At 50.2% G+C, this 19,586-nt stretch overlaps 1 protein-coding gene across 3 annotated transcripts in view; it reads left to right on the top strand.

The window, feature by feature from the left end:
- pold3 (polymerase (DNA-directed), delta 3, accessory subunit) overlaps positions 1 to 18,507 on the top strand; it is a 28,279-nt gene extending 9,772 nt beyond the window's left edge. Inside the window, exons 5-12 of one of the 3 annotated variants that reach the window (XM_070892603.1) lie at positions 706 to 838; positions 5,238 to 5,508; positions 7,468 to 7,537; positions 9,421 to 9,649; positions 10,879 to 10,985; positions 13,713 to 13,858; positions 15,688 to 15,766; positions 16,375 to 18,507. In XM_070892603.1, the coding sequence (XP_070748704.1) occupies positions 706 to 838; positions 5,238 to 5,508; positions 7,468 to 7,537; positions 9,421 to 9,649; positions 10,879 to 10,985; positions 13,713 to 13,858; positions 15,688 to 15,766; positions 16,375 to 16,586 (1,247 nt within the window). In that variant the 3' untranslated portion in view covers positions 16,587 to 18,507. Of the gene's footprint in view, positions 1 to 705; positions 839 to 5,237; positions 5,509 to 7,467; positions 7,538 to 9,420; positions 9,650 to 10,875; positions 10,986 to 13,712; positions 13,859 to 15,687; positions 15,767 to 16,374 lie in introns of all 3 variants that reach the window. The other 2 variants (XM_070892604.1, XM_070892601.1) reach the window with 2 other exon arrangements.
- The last annotated feature ends 1,079 nt before the right edge of the window (positions 18,508 to 19,586 follow it).

The raw sequence follows: 19,586 nt of genomic DNA, 5'->3' as shown, positions 1-19,586 counted from the left end.
GGTGCCAAGGAACTGCGGCTTCAGGGGAGAGGGGTGGGGGGAGACGTCGATGTAAATTAATTCCAGATACTCGTGGTGTTGCATCTGCGGTGCTGCAGCGAGTGTCTCACCTCCTGACTCCCCAAAGCCTTTCCACCATCTACAAGGCACAAGTCAGGAGTGTGATGGCATACTCTCCACTTGCCTGGATGAGTGCAGCTTCAACAACACTCAAGAAGCTCGACACCATCCAGGACAAAATAGCCGTTTGATTGGAACCCCATCCACCACCTTTAACATTCACTCCCTCCACCACCGGCGCACCGTGGCTGCAGTGTGCACCATCTACAAGATGCACTGTGCAGCAACTCGCCAAGGCTTCTTCAGCAGCACCTCCCAAACCCGCAACCTCTACTGCCTAGAAGGACAAGGGCAGCAGGTGCATGGGAACACCACCACCTCCACGTTCCCCTCCCAGTCACACACCATCCTGACTTGGGAAATATATCGGCCGTTCCTTCATCGTTGCTGGGTCACAATCCTGGAACTCCATCCCTAACAGCACTGTGGGAGCACATTTACCACACGGACTGCAGCAGTTCAAGAAGGCGGCTCACCACCACCTTCTCAAGGGCAGTTAGGGATGGGCAATAAATGCCGGTCTTGCCAGCAATGCCCACATCCCAGGAATATTAAACATTTCTCTGGACGTTCGTGTGTTCACAGCAGTGAAGCTGAAGATGTTGGTAACTGCCAGTGTGCATGTGTACAGTATTCAGAAAGCGATGCTCAAGGACAGCAGCCCCCTCTTCAACACTGATTACGAAGCAATCAAGGAAAACCTGCAGAGCAGCAACAAGTAAGTGCCCGGCCCAAACTAAAATGATACTTCGTTGGCGCATTGTGCGACGTCCTGGGTCTCGACTTCTGACTTGCGGTTCTCTGCTGCGAGTTTCTCCCAGCGACTGATTTTCATCAGCTGTCGGGCTTCCCCGCTGGCAATTGGCTGAGCTCAGGTTGGGGTGCGGAGGGAGAGGGGATTGTGACTGCGTACGGAGCAGGTATGTAACGGCTTCCCCAGCTCACAATGTCAAAATAACTACTGGAGCGAGTTATCCGAGAGCAGAGATGTGTTACATAGTAGTTACCGCACAGAAACAGGCCATTCGGCCTAACTGATCCATACTGGTATTTGTGCTCCACACAAACCTCCTCTCGCCCTTCTTCATCGAACTCTTATCAACATAACCTATTCTTTTCTTCCTCGTGCTTATCTAGCCACTCCTTAAATGGTCACCACAGCATGGAGAGGGTACAGAGGAGAGTTACGAGGATGTTGCCAGGACTGGAGAATTTTAGCTAAGAGGAAAGATTGGATAGGCTGGGGTTGTTTTCCTTTGGATTACAGAGGATGCTGAGGGGAGATTTAATAGGTGTATAAGGTTATGAGGGGCCAAGATAGAGTGGACAGGAAGGACTTATTTCCCTTAGCAGAGAGGTCAAAAACCAGGAGGCATAGATTTAAAGGTAGGAGGTTTTGAGGGAAATTTTTTTCACCCCGAGGGTGGTGGGGGTCTGGAACTCCTGAAAGGGGGTAGAGGCAGAAACACCACATTTAAAAAGTACTTGGATGTGCACTTGAAGTGCCGTAACCTACAGGGCTACGGACTGAGAGTTGGAAAGTGGGATTAGACTGGATAGCTCTTGGTCGACTGGCACAGACACGATGGGCTGAAATGGCCTCCTTCCGTGCTGTAAATTTCTAAGATTCACCTCAACCCCTCCCTGTGGCAGCGAGTTACACATTCTCACCCCTCTCTGGGTAAAGAAGTTCCTCCTGAATTCCCTATTGGATTTATTAGTGACTTATCTTGTACTGATGGCCCCGATTTCAGGTCTCACCCGCAAGTGGAAACATCTCTACTACCCTATCAAATCTTGCAATATTTTAAAGACCTCTAATAGGTCATCCCTCGGTATTCTCTTTCCTAGAGAAAGGAGCCCTTGCCTGTTCAGTCGTTCCCCATGGGTATAACATCAGTTCTGATGATATCATAGAAACATAGAAAATAGGTGCAGGAGTAGGCCATTCAGCCCTAAGAGTCTGCACCACCATTCAATAAGATCATGGCTGATCATTCCCTCAGTACCCCTTTCCTGCTTTCTCTCCATATCCCTTGATCCCTTTAGCCGTAAGGACCATATCTAACTCCCTCTTGAATATATCCAATGAACTAGCATCAACAACTCTCTGCGGTAGGGAATTCCACAGGTTAACAACTCTCTGAGTGAAGAAGTTTCTCCTCATCTCAGTCCTAAATGGCTTACCCCTTATCCTAAGACTGTGTCCCCTGATTCTGGACTTCCCCAACATCGGAAACATTCTTCCTCCCTCTAACCTGTCCAATCCTGTCAGAATTGTATATGTTTCTATGAGATCCCGTCTCCTTCTAAACTCCAATGTATAAAGGCCCAGTTGATCCAGTCTCTCCTCATATGTCAGTCCAGCCATCCCTGGAATCAGTCTGGTGAACCTTCGCTGCACTCCCTCAATAGCAAGAACGTCCTTCCTCAGTTGTAAATTTTTTTGCACCTTCTCCAGTGCCTCTATATCCTTTTTATAACCTCGGGAGAAGTCAGTGCCTTCAGGCGAGGGGTGGGGGAAGGGGCTGGAAATGTAAGGAACTGGTGAGACCATGTTTGAACCCAGCTCTGCTGATACTGGTCGTTGCTTCACTGGCTGTAAGGTCCCGACTTGAGGTTCACCAATCAGGACACAGGAACAGGAGGAGGCCATTCAGCTCTTCGAGCCTATCCCGCCATTCAGTTAGATTACGGCTGATCTGTATCTTGGCTCCATCTCCCCGCCTTGGTTCAGTATCCCTTAATACTCAACAAAAATTACTGAGGCACGTTGATTATTAGGGAAAGTATACAGAGACTTGTACTTTCCGCTTCTCAGTACTAGCCTTGCTGAGCAGAAATCTTAACCCCCACCAAAAAAACGTTGGAGGGGAATTAGACACGGTACTTTTAAAGAGTAGTCACTGCAGTAATGTAGGAGTCGCGGCAACGTTACCAGAAATGTGATGTTATACCCGTCGGGAAAGGATGAACAGGCTGGGACTCTTTGTTTTCTCTTGAAAAGAGTAGGCTGAGGGGTGACTGAATAGACGTCCTTACAATTATGAAAAAGACAGAGAGAATGTTTCCACTTGTGGGGAAGAGCATAACTAGAGGCCATCAATATAAGATAGTCACCAAGAAATCCAATGGGGAATTCAGAAGAAACTTCTTCACCCAGAGAGTGGTGAGAATGTGGAACTCGCTGCCACAGGGAGGGGTTGAGGCGAATAGTATCGATGTATTTAAGGAGAGGCTGGATAAACACATGGGGGAGAAGGGATAGAGGGATATGCAGATAGATTTAGATGAGGAAAGATGGGAGGAGGCTCGAGTGGAGCATAAACGCTGGCATGGACTGGTTGGGCCCAATGGCCTGTTTCTGTGCCGTATATCCTGAGAGCCAATCTGCACACAGCAAGATCCCACAAACAGCAATGTACAAATGACCAGAAAATCTGTTTGTGATGTGGATTGAGGATAAATATTGGCCCCAGGACACCTGGGCGAGCTCGCCTGCTCCTCTTCCAGTAGTGACCGTGGGATCTTCACCACCTGTGAGGGGCGACGGTGCCTCGGTTAAATGCCTCATCCGAAAGGCGGCACCTCCGAAAGGGCAGCGCTCACTCAGTACTGCCCCTCCGACAGTGCGGCACTCCCTCAGTACTGCCCCTCCGACATAGAAACATAGAAATTAGGTGCAGGAGTAGGCCATTCGGCCCTTCGAGCTTACACCACCATTCAATAAGATCATGGCTGATCATTCAACCTCAGTACCCCTTTCCTGCTTTCTCTCCATACCCCTTGATCCCTTTGGCCATAAGGGCCATATCTAACTCCCTTTTGAATATATCTAACGAACTGGCATCAACAACTTTCTGCGGGAGAGAATGCCACAGGTTCACCACTCTCTGAGTGAAGAAGTTTCTCCTCATCTCAGTCCTAAATGGCTTACCCCTTATCCTTAGACTATGTCCCCTGATTCTGGACTTCCCCAACATTGGAAACATTCTTCCTCCCTCTAACCTGTCCAATCCTGTCAGAATTATATATGTTTCTATGAGATCCCCTCTCATTCTTCTAAACTCCAGTGGATACAAGCCCAGTTGATCCAGTCTCTCCTCATATATGTCAGGCTTGCCATCCCTGGAATCAATCTGGTGAACCTTCGCTGTACTCCCTCAATAACAAGAACGTCTTTCCTCAGATTAGGGGACCAAAACTGCTATCCACGACGTCCTCAGCATCGCGCATGCTCCAGAGTGAATCCATCCGCAGATCCAGTGCCATCATGCGGTCTAACAGGAGCTGCAGCTGGATACACTTCCTGCACACACAATCATCAGGGACACTGGAAGCGTCCCTGATTTCCCACATTGCACAGGAGGAGCATGACACGGGTCTGGGCGCTCCTGCCATGACTTAACCCTTAAAGTACCCGAATTTGGCAACAATGCCAAAGGGCTCTTACTGACAAGATAAGGAAAAAAGAAAAACTACTCGCCAATCACTTACCCTCTTGCTGTGACGTCACACTTCGTTTTCTTTTCCTCCCAGGTTGGGGAGTCAGCACTTTGCACTCTGACCTGCCCCTACATTCCGACAGTGGCACTCCCCAGTACTGCCCCTCCGACAGTGCGGCGCTCCCTCTACTGCCCCTCCGACAGTGTGGCGCTCCCTCAGTACTGCCCCTCCGACAGTGCGGCGCTCCCTCTACTGCCCCTCCGACAGTGCGGCGGTCCCTCAGTACTGCCCCTCCGACAGTGCGGCGCTCCCTCAGTATTGCACTGAGTTCTGATGAAGGGTTATCAACCTGAAACCTTAACTCGGTTTCTCTCTCCACAGATGCTTCCTGACCCACTGAGACTTCCAGCATTTTCTGTTTTTTTTTCAGATTCCAGCATATGCAGTATTTTGCTTTTCTACACTGGGAGTGTCAGGCTAGATTTTTGTGTTCGAGTCTCTGGTGTGGGACTTGAACCCACAACCGTCTGACTCTGAGCCACGGCTGACACCTTTGACTTGTTCGAGGTGTGCTGACTTTCTTGAATGGCTGGATTAGATCGCAGCCTGTAACTCGTTCTCCCGTCACCCCGCTGTGTGTACTGAGAGGCTGTAACTCTTTCCCATCATAGGTACAGCGCCATTCGGTGTGCAGATGCTGTTCCCCGGTCAGCCGAGGAAATGGCTCATCTGCAGAAGTCGGTGCAGCTACCCTCTCGGAGTTCAAGCGAGGGACCGAGCGCCAGCAAGCCCACCGTGAACGGCAAGGCCCCCGCGGCCCTTAAAACCACTCCGCCGCAGCCCAAGGGAATCATGGGCATGTTCGCTGCCAAACCCTCTGCCAAGACGCACGACAAAGAGCAGAAAGTTGAGCCAGTCCTGGCGAAAGACGGGGAGAGTGCTGTAAGTATTCAACTGGGCGACGAGCTCAATATCTGGGACTCGGGCTCGAATTCGGTCGCGGCTTGAAGAGCTCAACGATTCATTCTTGGGGTTGGAGATGCAAAAGCCCTATCGATGGGCTTGTGGCAGCCGGAAGGGTGGGGGCAAAGGCAGAGGGACCAAGCCAAGGAGTTGCAGAGGACAGGAGTGTCGTAGCTGAAAGAGAGACCACCAAAGGTGGATTGGAAGTACCGGAGGACAAGAACCAGGCTGATAAAGGAGCACCTAGTGTCACGTGATCTTTTACATCTACCTGAGAGAGCAGACGGGTCCTCGGTTTAATGTCTCATCCGAAAGAAGGCACCTCCGACAGTGCGGCGCTCCCTCAGCACGGCCCCTCCGACAGTGCGGCGCTCCCTCAGCACGGCCCCTCCGACAGTGCGGCGCTCCCTCAGCACGGCCCCTCCGACAGTGCGGCGCTCCCTCAGCACGGCTCCTCCGACAGTGCGGCGCTCCCTCCGTTTGCAATCTATATTAATGTAGCCAAGGATGAAGGGACCGAGTGTAATGTAGCCAAGTTTGCTGATGATACAAAGATGGGTGGGAAAGCAAGTTGTGAGGAGAACACAAAGAATCTGCAAAAGGATATAGACAGGATAATTGAATGGGCAAACATTTGGCAGATGGAATATAATGTGGGAAAGTGTGAGGTTATCCAGGAAAAATAAAAAAGCAGATTATAATTTAAATGGAGAGCGATTACAAAATGCTGAAGTACAGAGGGATCTGGGGGTCCTTGTGCATGAAACACAAAAAGTGAGTACTTTGCTGTACCTACAAAATCAGGAAGGCAAATGGAATGTTGGCCTTTATTGCAAGGGGGATAGAGTATAAAAGCAGAGAAGTCCTGCTACAACTCTACAGGGTATTGGTGAGGCCACACCTAGAGTACTTCGTACAGTTTTGGTCTCCGTATTTAAGGAGGCATATACTTGTATTGGAGGCTGTTCAGAGAAAGTTCACTAGGTTGATTTCTGAGATGAGGGGGTTGACTTATGAAGAAAGGTTGAGCAGATTGAGCCTATACACATTGGCGTTTAGAATAATGAGAGGTGATCTTATTGAAACATATAAGATACTGAAGGGGCTCGATAAGGTAGATGCAGAGAGGATGTTTCCCCTCGTGGGGGAATCTAGAACTAGGGGGAATAGTTTAAGAATAAGGGGCTACCCATTTAGAACTGAGATGAGGAGAAATTTCCTCTGAGGGTTGTAAATCTGTGGAATTCTCTGCCCCAGGAAGCTGTGGAGGCTGGGTCATTGAATATATTTAAGGTGGAGATAGACAGACCGTTGAACGATAAGGGTTATGGAGAGTGGGCAAGGAAGTGGATCTGAGCCCATGATCAGATTAGCCACGATCTTATTAAATGGTGGAGCAGGCTTGAGGCGCCAAATGGCCTACTCCTGCTCCTATTTCGTATGTTCTTGTGTACTGCCCCTCGGACAGTGCAGCACTCCCTCAGTACTGCCCCTCCGACAGTGTGGCGCTCCCTCAGTACTGCTCCTCCGACAGTGCGCCACTTCCTCAGTACTGCCCCTCCGACAGCGCGGCGCTCCCTCAGTACTGCCCCTCCGACAGTGCGGCGCTCCCTCAGTACTGCACTGAGTGTCAGCTTAGATTTGGTGCTCAGTTGTCTGGAATTGGGGCTTGAATCCGTGGCCTTCTGGAAGGCTTGAGGGGATGGTGGAGGTAGGATGAGAATTTTAGTGTTGAGTCTTGAGGCTAACGGGATTTTGCTTCTACTCCTCTAGCCGAAACCCCGACCAGGTTCTGGGTATCAGACGCTGTCTGCGAGTGAAGATGTGCTTCCTGACATCAGTCCCGAACAATGATGATGTTTTTTTAAAGATCATGTATTTTTATTTAAAAAAATAGAGCTGTTTCACAACAACCGAGTGTTTTTCCTCTCTCTCCAGGCTCCTTCGGGCAGTAAGACAACGAGTAAAGGAAATGGCTTCACCAACTTTTTCCTGAAAGCCAGTGCTAGTAAGTAATACCATTGATGGCCGTGCCTTCAGCTGCCTGGGCCCTAAGCTCTGGAATTCCCTCCCTAAACCTCTCCCCTTCTCTCTTCTTTAAAACGCTTAAAACCTAATCTCTTTAACCAAGCTTTTGGTCACCTGTCCTAACATCTCCTTATTTTTTTGTATTCATTCACGGGATGTGGGCGTCGCTGATGAGGCCGTCATTTATTGTCCGTCCCTAGCTGCTCCTTGAGAAGGTGGTGGTGAACCACCGCCTTGAACTGCTGGAGTCCATCGTAACAGTTCTTTTCTCGGCCATTTCGGAGGGCAGTTCTGAGTCAACCACTTTGTTGTGGGTACGGAGTCACTAAAGGACATCAGTGAACCAGTTGGGTTTTTCCGACAATCCGGCAGTTCCACGGTCACCATTATTGACACTCGCTTTTTATTCCATATGTATTTAATTAAATTATTTTAAATCTCCCAGCTGCCGTGGTGGGATTTGAACTCTCGTCTGTGGATCATTAGTCCAGGCCTCTGGATTACTGGTCCTGTGGTATTGTCACTATGCTACCGTATGTGTGGCTCGGTGTCAGATTTTGTTTGATAATTGCTCCTGTGAAGCGCCTTGGGACATTTTACTATGTTAAAGGCGCTATATGAGGAGAGACTGGATCGACTGGGCCTGTATACACTGGAGTTTAGAAGTATGAGGGGGGGATTTCATAGAAACATACAAGATTCTGACGGGATTGGACAGGTTAGATGCAGGAAGAATGTTCCCAATGTTGGGGAAGTCCAGAACCAGGGGACACAGTCTAAGGATAAGCGGTAAGCCATTTAGGACTGAGATGAGGAGAAACTTCTTCACTCAGAGAGTTGTTAACCTGTGGAATTCCCTGCCACAGAGAGTTGTTGAGGCCAGTTCGTTAGATATATTCAAAAGGGAGTTAGATGTGGCCCTTACGGCTAAAGGGATCAAGGGGTATGGAGAGAAAGCAGGAAAGGGTTGAATGATCAGCCATGATCCTATTAAATAGTGGTCAGGCTCGAATGGCCGCTCCTGCACCTATTTTCTATGTTTCTATATAAGCGCAAGTTGTTGTAAAGCGTATGACCATCCCCGTGTGTTCCAGAGGTAACATCGCTCATTTCCCCCTGGGGAACCTGCACCCCATTCCCCGGCACCATTCGGGTGAGCTGTGTGCTGCGTGCACTGAGCATTGTCTGGTTTTATTTTAGGTAATTTTTTATATGTATATATGACTTGCATTTATGCGGGATCTTATCATGTTTCTTAAACAGCGGAGAGCTGCATGCACATTGTAGTGCAGCGGCTGTAATGTAAATATTTTTCGACAACACCTCCTAAGCCCACGACCTCCACCGTCTTGAAGGACAAACACAAGAAATAGGAGCAGGTGTTGGCCATTTGGCTCCTTGAGCCTGCTCCGCCATTCAATAAGATTATGGCTGATCTGATCTTGGCCTCAGCTCCACTTCCCCGCCCGCTCCCCGTAACCCTTGACTCCCTTATCGTTCAAAAATCTGTCTATCTCCGCCTTAAATATATTCAAGGGTAGCAGGGGCATAGGAACACCATCCCGACTTGGGAATATATCGTCCGTTCCTTCATCGTCGCTGGGTCACAATCCTGGAACTCCCTCCCTAACAGCACTATGGGAGCACCTTCACCACACGGACTGCAGCGGTTCAAGAAGGAACTCACCACCACCTTCTCGAGGGGCAATTAGGGATGGGCAATAAATGCCGGCCTTGCCAGCGACACCCACATCCCGAGAATTAATTTTTTTTAGAGCCCTTTCCGTTTTTTAAAAAGTAGGTAGGGCGGCCTGGAGTACAGGTTCTCAGCCCCTTGGACTAAATCTGTTTCAAATTCCACAGAGAAGGGATCACCTCCTTCCAAGTCACTCTCGCCTGCCGCCAAGGAAGAAGACCCTCCGGCCAAACCTGCTCCCGAGCCCCCTGTGAAAGGGGAGGCCCCTGTGGGAGGAGAGGGGGGAGATGAGGAGAGGGCCCTTGCAACACGGAAACCACAAGCCAAGGCGCAACAGGAGAATATCCCAGCCAAGAAAGCAGGGGTCGACAAAAAGCAACAAAAGGATGGACAGAGGTTAGTACCAAACTACAGAGTGTGTATGGCAACATAGAAAATAGGAGCAGTAGTAGGCCATTTGGCCCTTCGAGCCTGCACCGCCATTCAATTTGATCATGGCTGATCCTCTATCTCAACACCATGTTCCTGTTTTTTTCCCCATATCCCTTGATGCCTTTTGTGTCTAGAAATCTATCTATATCCCTCTTAAATATATTCAGTGACTTGGCCTCCACAGCCTTCTGTGGTAGAGAATTCCACAGGTTCACCACCCTCTGAGTGAAAACATTTCTCCTCATCTCGCTCCTAAATTTCCTACCCCGTATCCTGAGACTGTGACCCTTGTTCTAGACTTCCCAGCCCGGGGAAACATCCTCCCCGCATCCAGTCTGTCCAACCCAGTCAGAATTTTATACGTTTCAATGAGATCCCCTCTCATTCTTCTAAACTCCAGTGAATACAGGCCCAGTCAACCCAATCTCTCCTTCCTGTATAACTGTAGTGAGACATCCTTGCTCCTGTACTCAAATCCTCTTGCAATGAAGGTCAACATACCATTTGCCTTCCTAACTGCTTGATGCACCGGCATGTTTGCTTTCAATGACTGGTGTACAAGGACACCCAGGTCCCTCTGTACATCGACACTTCCCAAGCCATCACCATTTAAATTGTGTGGTGTGCAATGCTCCTTTTAATCTTTTTTACATGGGCAGTTCCCCTTTGAGTGGATGTTCGGCCCATTCAAATTTATTGTGTGTGCAGCGGTGTTTTCCATTTAAAAGCTGGTGAGTGGCTACGTGGGAGCTGCAGATTGCTGTGCGCCTTAGCGGGAATGTTGGGTGGGTGGGTGCAGCTTTGCGTGTAGTGTGCGCGCGCATGTGGGGGAATAGCTGGGTATCCGCCGTGGCTAAGTGCGTATCATTTTTGCCTGTGAGTCAGCAGATCATGTGTTCGAGCCCCACTCCAGAGACTTGGGCGGGGAGGGGGGGGGGGGAACATCCTGATGTTGTGAAAGGCACTATATAAATGCAGATTATTTCTTACTTTCAATCTCTTGACTAACTGTTGCTGCTTTTCCTAATTCCGGGATAATGAACGATGACAAGAGCTTGCATTTATATAGCGCCTTTAATGTAGATGAGCAGACTGCATAGTAGCAGTTAACTATTTCTATAATTGAGGGAAAAGCAATCCAAAACCACTGACGGTTTTTAAATATGTATCCCCCCCTGCCCTGCGGACAGCAGCAAGAAGACTAAGCGCAATGCGGCATTGGCCGGTGAGGAGGTGGAGCCTTGCACTAAACGACGGCGGAGGATCAAACAGCCGCAGTCAGGCAGCAGCGACGATGAAGGTGGAGTATTTTAGTTTTAATCCTTTATTTGTTGGAGGATAACCATGGTTGGATGGGCACTTAAAGTGCAGCAACCTGCAGGGTTACGGACCTAGAGCTGGTAATTGGGATTAGACTGAGTGACCTTTTGTTGGCCGCCGCAGATATAATACTGCAAGGAATCTAATACGGTCAGGGTGATCTCCTGGCCGAGTTTCGATCGCCTAGATAGGTCGGAGAGGAATTTTCCCAGATTTTGTCTCCCTGAATTGGCCTGGGTTTTTATCTGGTTTTTGCCTCTCCCAGGAGATCACATGGCTCCGGTTGGGGTGGAGTGTAGAATGTTTCAGTATAAGGGGTGTTGCAGTTGTGTGGGGCGGACTAGTTGGGCTGGGTGCTCTTTACCTTTCCGTCATTGTTCATAGGTTTGTATGTAACCTTTAGGGCTGCTGACCAAGGGCCGTGCAGCTCTTTGTCGGCCGGCGCGGACACGATAGGCCGAGGTGGCCTCCTGCGCTGTAAATTTCTCTGTTTCTATATATAAAAAAACGCGGAATAAATTCTCGCTGGGTTTTAATTTTTGAGGTGGGTGCAACTCCAGAAACGACGCTGGACTCGCAGCACTACTGTGGCTGCTGTACACACAATCTGGGATACATATTGGCAGATATTAGAAGTTAGAATTAAGAAGCTTATTTTACACGTCTTTGACTAATGAATATTCATTTAAGTTTCTTCATTGGAAATGAATGTTTTCCCATGCGCCAGAAGGAAAATGTGGAAAGAGGGTCAGGTAAAAAGCGGGATCGGGGGAAAAAAGAGGGATACACGGCACCTCCCTCCCCTGAGGCCTCCACACCCCCCCCACCTCCCTCCGAGAAGGACAAGAGCAGCAATGTCATGGGAACACCCATCCCCTCCTGAGTCGCACACCTTTCTGACTTGGACACCCTGCTGTTCCTTCATGGTTGCTGGGTCAACGATTGGACACATCACCACCGGACTGCAGCGATTGATGGCAGCGTGCCACCTTCTCCAGGCTAACTGGGAATGGGCAATCAATGTGCCAGTGATACCCACCTCCAGGCTTGTCATTGATGACTGGGCATTTATCTCTGACACTCGAGGATCTTTATAAACCAAGAAATGGCACGAAGCCCAACACGTCATCTCTTTACAAAAGCAAAATGCCGGAAATCGGAAATAACAGAAAGTGCTGGAAATACTCAGCAGGTCAGGTTGATGACCTTTTGTCAGATATTCCAACGAAAGGTCGTCGACCTGGAACACCACAGATATGCTGCCTGAGTATTTGCAGCATTTTCTGTTTTTAATTTCTCTTTCCACAGTTCAACCGATCTTACCCACCTCTGGATTGCCAGTCTGGGACCATAACCATTGGTAGCATTCTCAGACCAGTCCCTAGTCGACAATGGGCTGGCCTATCCAAGAGTCTGGCACGTGGGGTGGGGTGGGGTGGGTGGGGGGTATTGCTGCAGTTGAATCTAAGGTTTCAATGGAGGCACGGGTGAATTGGGGTGGCGGAGGACTTGAGGTTGGGGGTGGATGAGGCGGCAAGGGTGGGGGCAATGTTCACTTGAATTTCTTTTGGGGTGTAAGTGCACCTTCATGCGCAGCTTTTGCTATTTAAAAGCCGGTGAGCTGGCTGTGCAGGAGCTGCAGAGTGCTGCGCAACATGCAGGGAACATTGGTGGGGGTGGTAGAAAAAGAAAGAAAGACTTGCATTTATATAGCGCCTTTCACGACCACTGGATGTTTCAAATCGCTTAACATCCCATGAAGTACTTTTGTTGGAGTGTATGCGACCCCGACCTGCGAGAGACCAGGTCGGGGCCATAAAACGAGCGACGGCCCCCGGACAGCGTGGCAGCGTAACACTTCAATGTACGGCGCGAGCTGGTGCAGGAGGGCGAAGGCAGCGAAGAGGGACGTCATCCAGGTGCAGGTCGGTGATTGGAGTGTGGGCAGGTACAGCAGGAGTGGCGAGGTCGGGGCGAAGGAGCGGCGAGAGACTGCAGAGGGATGTGATCGGGGCCCAGGAGAGGCGAGGGCCCAGGGGCAGCACAGGCCAGCCCACACTGCGATATGTGTGCACACTAGCTCCGTGCAGCAGAACAGGTCTCCAGTCGTTTTGGTTAATCATTGCTGCTGGGCCAAGACCTCGCTCTGTCAAGCCCGTGTGGTGGCTGGTGTGCAACGGCCATCCCACGTTAAAAAAAATCCACCCACAGGTATCTTCCACCCTTCAGGATGTAGTTCAGGATCCGGAATATTAGGTCCTTCATTGAAACACCTGTGAACTCATCCCTTTTTGGCGTGGAAGCAAGTCATTCTCGCTTCGAGGGACTGCCTATGATGATGAGGTGGTGGAAAACAAGGCTGACAATGAGGGGACAAAGGTGGAGGGACGGTGGGCAGTGTTGACGAGGTGGAGGGAAGTTGTCTCGGTGATGGATAGGATGCAGAGTTGAAAGCTAAGCTGTGCACTGAGAAGGGTGCCCAAGGGCTCAGTGTTGCCAGGGAAACGCTGTTGATGGCAGAGTTTTAGGCGGGAGCCGAGAGAGAGGTTTTGGTTTTTCCTGTGTCCAGTTTGAGCAATTCTGGTTGTGCCATGACTTAACAGCAGATTTATTTTCTTACTGATCTTTTTTAAAAAAAAAAAAGAAATGTCTAAGCTGTTGTGGGGTTACTCTCGGTGTCACTCAGTTTCTTTGCTTTCTGTTCCAGTAATCCCAGACTCTCCTGAGGCTCGTGATGTAAAGACTCCATCACCATCCCCGGAGGCGCCAATCAAGGAAGAGGATACGTCACCTCAGTGCTTGTCGGATGTTGAGACTAAGGCGCCATGTTGGGAAAGTGCGGAGGGAGCCGAGGTAATGGGCAGTCCCTCCAGCGCATTGCCACTTTTTGAAGTCTTTATCTGCAAGAATTAATTAGTCGGTTTATGTAGAGAATAATGCGCAGTGAAACTATATCAAGAATGTTCAAGCAAGGAGCTGCGGCATTCTCTAGTTGTTAAAGGAACAAACCAGATACTGCAGTAAAATTGGTCTTTAAGCGTGCGTCTGGGACTGTAGTTTGATTGTGGTATGGTACAGTTAGGTGATGTAATGTATTTGCTTAATGGGTTCTTTGCTTAAGAATCCATAGTATCACATTGCTATTAAGAACTAGTTGGTTTATTAGCAAAGGTTTAACAATCACATGACACATTACCAGTTCATCCACCGGGCTCACAACCACCTGCCCCATCGTGGATCCCCCAAACCCAACTGGCCGGGGTTTTATTGAGTCTTGTGAACATCACGTGACTGGCTAAGCCACTCCCAACTCAACAGCTCGACAACTATTTTGGATAGAACGTTTAAATCAAGTAGCCCCTTTTAGTAAGGGCACTAGAACCCATAAATTTCCAAATTAACTGGGAACTTTACCAAATTAAATTAAAATTCTGCTTCCGGGGGTGATGATGCACTCCAGTCCCTCCGGCGCCCACCTGTCGCGGAAGGCCGTGGGTGGACACTGCGTGCTCCATCTCCAGGGACACCCTGGCGCGATGGTAGCCATGGAAGAGAGGCAGGCAGTTGGGGTGAACGACCACCTTGACCGCCCGCTGCCTGGACCTGTTAATGGCCACCTTGGCCAGGCCGAGGAGCAGTCCTAAGAGGAGGCCTTCTGACCTGCCCGCTCCCCTCCGCACCGGGTGCCCAAAGATCAGGAGTGCCTTTAATGTAAAATGTCCCATGACGCTTCACAGGAGCGTTATCAAACAAAATTGGACACCAAGGCACATGAGCTGTTGGGGCGGGAAAGAGGTTTTAAGGAGCATCTTAAAGGAGGAAAGTGAGGCGGAGAGGTTTACGGGAGGGTATTCCAGAGCTTGGCAGCTGAAGGCAGGACCGCCAATGGTGAAGCGATTAAAATCGGGGATGCGTAAGAGGTCAGAATTGGATGAGCGCAGAGATCATGGAGCGTTGTAGGGCTGGAGGAGATTAGAGAGATAGGGAGGGGTGAGGCCATGGAGGGATTTGTAAACAGGTTGAGAATTTTGAAATCGAGGCGTTGCTTAACCAGGAGTCAATGTAGGTCAGCGAGCACAGGGGGTGATGGGTGAGTGGGACTCGGTGCGGGTTAGGACACGGGGCAGTGAGCACAGGGGGTGATGGGTGAGTGGGACTCGATGCGGGTTAGGACACGGGGCAGCGAGCACAGGGGGTGATGGGTGAGCGGGACTTGGTGCGAGTTAGGACACGGGGCAGCGAGCACAGGGGGTGATAGGTGAGTGGGACTCGGTGTGAGTTAGGACACGGGGCAGCGAACACGGGGTGATGGGTGAGCGGGACTTGGTGCGAGTTAGGACACAGGGCAGTGAGCACAGGGGGTGATGGGTGAGCGGGACTTGGTGTGAGTTAGGACACGGGGCACAGGGGGTGATGGGTGAGCGGGACTTGGTGTGAGTTAGGACACGGGGCAGCGAACACGGGGTGATGGGTGAGCGGGACTTGGTGTGAGTTAGGACACGGTGCAGCGAGCACAGGGGAGATGGGTGAGTAGGACTCGGTGTGAGTTAGGACACGGGGCAGCGAACACGGGGTGATGGGTGAGCGGGACTTGGTGTGAGTTAGGACATAGTACAGAAGGAGGCCAACGTTAACAGGTCAATGTTATAACCTCACCCAGTCTTTTCTTTGAACCCCCCAAGAAGGCAGTGGGAGTGAAACGCAGGAAACGTCGTCGCGTTCTCAAATCCAAGACGTTTGTGGATGAAGAGGGCCTTTTCGGTAAGATTCATCAATTGGCAACGTGGTTCTTTGTCTCAATACGGTGAGCGCGGGGGTCCTCACGGTGGAGTGGGTGTGGGCGCCTCATGGTGGAGCGGGTCCTCACAGTGGAGCAGGCGCAGGGTCCTCACAGTGGAGCAGGTGCGGGCTCCCCACGGTGGAGAAGGAGCGGGGACCTGCAGTGGAGTGGGCGCGAGGTCCCCGCGGTGGAGACGGGAGTGGTGTCAAGCTCAGCTTGGTTCAGTCCGAGAAGGTGGTAAGGGAGGGGTATGGAATCGATGGCGAGAGAGTGGAGTTATGTCGGTGGGGGGGGGGGGGCGTCCCCAAGACAATGGCGTTGTTGGTCTTCCCAGCATTTCGCTGGAGGAAATTTCAGTTTATTCAAGATTGGATGTCGGACACGCAGCGGAGGGGTCGAGGGACGGGGCCGAGTTGAGTGTCATCAGTCTGCGTGTGGAAGCTGACCCGTGTCTGTGGGTGCTATCGAAATTCAACTTAAAAAAAATATATATATATATATATTCTGAGTCCTATTGTAAGAGTGACCCGATCTAACCATCTGCTTCCCTCTCCCCGTTCTGTTCCCCTCCCCCCCCACCCTGTGTCAGTGACGGAAAAGATTTACCAGAGTGAGTCGTGCACCGACAGCGAGAGCGAGTTTGTGGCCAAGCGACAGAACATGGGACCCAAACCGGCCGCCGCCAAGAGCAAGGGAGGAGTCAAAGACGAGCCAAAGGGGCAGAAGGAGAAGAAGGCACCAGCGGCCAGCAGAGCGGGCAAGCAGGCAACTATCATGGGCTTCTTCAAAAAGGCAGCCTAGTGCCTGTTGCCTCTGGTATCGTGTTGATCCAACCTCGCCCAGTGTTAAATGTCTGCCATCAATCATCATGAAAGGAGTTCCGACAGACGGTTTAAACAGGAGCTCCAAAATCTAACTGTAGACACTCGATATACTTCAAAGCGAATGACCTCCTAGAGGAAACTTGGTGCTGGGCGATTCGAATCGCGTGTGCGGGAAAGGTCACCTTAGACCAAGAGCTGCAGTTCAAAAACCTCAAGCGTTGCTCGGATCAGATTGAAGTTACCTCTAGAGAGTGTTTCTCATTGCACGTTTAAATAATTGTATTTTGTCGGGACACTTGGTGCTCCCTCGCGTTTCTGGGAGCAGTCTTCGAACTTTACTCTGTGCCCCTCCGGTTTCGATCACCCGCGGGCGTGGGATCTCCCCTGACAAGACTCTCGGCGCAGTGATTGTCGGCAAATAGTGTTTCACGTACTAGCCTGTGAACACGGTCTAGTCACACAGGACCATGGGGGTCGATCATTGTCCCATCTGTTTCAGCTGAGAATGTTAAAAAAAATTTCCTTCCTGTTTTTGATCCGATTGAAAGTGGAGTTTCGCCACCAAAAAAACGTTTGGGAAATCTTACGGTAGGTTGAAGTCTCAGTCAGTCAAAAGGATAAGCTGGTTTGTTACGCTGCGTGCTGTTACAAGACTTGTTACTCGGGTAGTTTGCGGTCTCGCGTCTTGTGAAAGAGCACTCCGAGGCCCAGTGAGATTCCGCGAGCAGGTGGTGGGATTGTCTCAATGTACTAGAGTTGCTTTTAAGAACCTTTCCAGGAGCCCTCCCCCAATTTGAGACTAGGTCAAGCTCCAATGTCGCTAACATCCCCCATACGTGAGCAGGGACAGTGAATGTGTGATGGATTGTACTGGGCCTTCAGATGTTCATGCACTTTCCACTAGTCTCTGGACAGTGAGCGGGAGTGCAAACACAGTTGATTCAGTTTAATTTCCCCTCGCTCTAACCACCCCACTTACTGCCCCAGGTGATATAAGCTAAGCCGCCTCACGCCGGGATTCACCCTGGTCTGTACGACTCTACTGAGACATCGGGGGAGCTTTAAGCAGCTTTTTTTAAAGACATATTTGACTGTCTTCAGGCAACTGTGGGCACCTCTCGATCACAGGGGGTTGTTGCGTTCCGAGTCCCTAGTTTGGCACTCTTAACTCCCCAGGCGTTTGTCCTGACTCGACCAGGTCCGTGTGCTCCAACATTAGGGTGCGATGCAGCGGACTGGTATTGACCACCAACTCCTCGTGAAGTCCCAGTGGCCAAGAGGTATCGGTGGGAACCGTAGCCCTGGGGGAGTGGGTGCACAGTCGTAAATGAGCAGTTCTGGATGAATACCCCTGAAAAGGGATGATAACTAGTTTTTATGATTCGTGTTCCTCCAGAGCTAGGTGTAGACTGCAGGTGCCCAAATGTTGTGACGCTCTGAGCATCGAGTAATACTGGTGCAAATAACCAGCCTTGCTCCGAGCCTGGGGCTCCCGTTCCTCCGCTCACAAGTTTGTTAACAGTCAAAAATATCCAATGCCAGATTTTCTGGCACTTTTACAAGTCTCTTTACTGCTCTATATATTATTTCCCACACAATGCTCTGCTTTCTGCCCCGAGTCGTTGTTACCCTGAGGAGTGTGAGGAGGCAGGCAATGTTTGTGGAGTTTCAGCAGACTAAAGAGTTCACATCCCTTACGGGGACTTTAAATGCAGTGGGCATGTGATTTTATGAAATCATTTGTATTTCAGGCCTTGGAAATGGAACTGGGGGGGGTGGGTGGCGGGGAGCAGTGTGGGAGAGAGAGAAAGTTCTCGATTTGAATAGGCCTCGTCTTCTGTGAACTATTTTCTGTTTAAGGTGTCTGATACGTGAATAAAAGTTTTTTATTAAATAAACCAGCTAAAATTGTCCAGTGATTATGGTCATAAAACCCAAAATAGCAGAGCCAGTGTAAACCTCTGCAGCTAGGGGGCTTCATGCCAAAGCACGTGTGTTTTTGATACATTTATTGACTTTGTTTTCAACAGGCTGATGTCGGACTGTGCTTTTCAACCTGCTTCTGCTTGTCTAAAGCACAAGATTTTTGTTTTTGCTTGAGGGTGAATGGTGGTCAAATCCATTGCCTCACCCCTCCCTCTCTCTCTCTCCGTCTCCAGACCTACAACCCCGACCCACTCCCGCTTTGTTCCTCCGGTTCTGGCCTTTCGTGCATTGCCCCCACACCCTTTGCCCCACCATTGGCAGCCGTCTAGGCCCCACGCTCTGGAAATTCTCTCCCCTCTACCGCTCCACTTACCATCTCCCTCTTCCCCTCCTTAAAGCCCGCCTCTTTGACCAGGCTTGTGGTCAGTCAACCTCTCCTAACGTCACCTCCTTTGGCACGGTGTAAACTTATGTCCGATTACACCTTGGTGAAACGCCTTGGGACATTTCTCTAGATTAAAGGTCCTATATAAATATGAGTTGTTGAATTTTGTGCTTGTGAGTGAGCGGCATGCTACTGCACCTCGAGTCTCGTCGCCGAGAGCATGCAGAAATCAAGCGCAGGCAGCGGAAGGAGCGTGCGGCAAACCAGTCCCACCCACCCTTTCCTTCAACCACTGTCTGTCCCACCTGTGACAGAGACTGTAATTCCCATATTGGACTGTTCAGTCACCTGAGAACTCACTTTTAGAGTGGAAGCAAGTCTTCCTCGCACTGCCTATGATGATGGATGACTGCTGGTGATGTACAGATTTCCACTCTAGGTGCTCACCGTCAGTCTCGAGTTGTTTCGGGGACTCGTGGCCAGGTCCCACCACAATGACTCGCACCTCACTGGATCATCATTTTCTTTTAAATGAAAGAACTTGCATTTTTATAGCGCCACTCACAGCCTCAGTACGTCCCAAAGCGCTTCACAGTCAACGGAGCTCTGTTCTGCGCACAGCAAGCTCCCACACACAGCAATGAGACAATGACCAGATGATCTGTT

This window comes from Pristiophorus japonicus, chromosome 10, assembly GCF_044704955.1.
Source record: "Pristiophorus japonicus isolate sPriJap1 chromosome 10, sPriJap1.hap1, whole genome shotgun sequence".
In the NCBI taxonomy this organism is placed as follows: domain Eukaryota; kingdom Metazoa; phylum Chordata; class Chondrichthyes; family Pristiophoridae; genus Pristiophorus; species Pristiophorus japonicus.
This window is presented reverse-complemented; position numbering and strand designations above follow the sequence as displayed.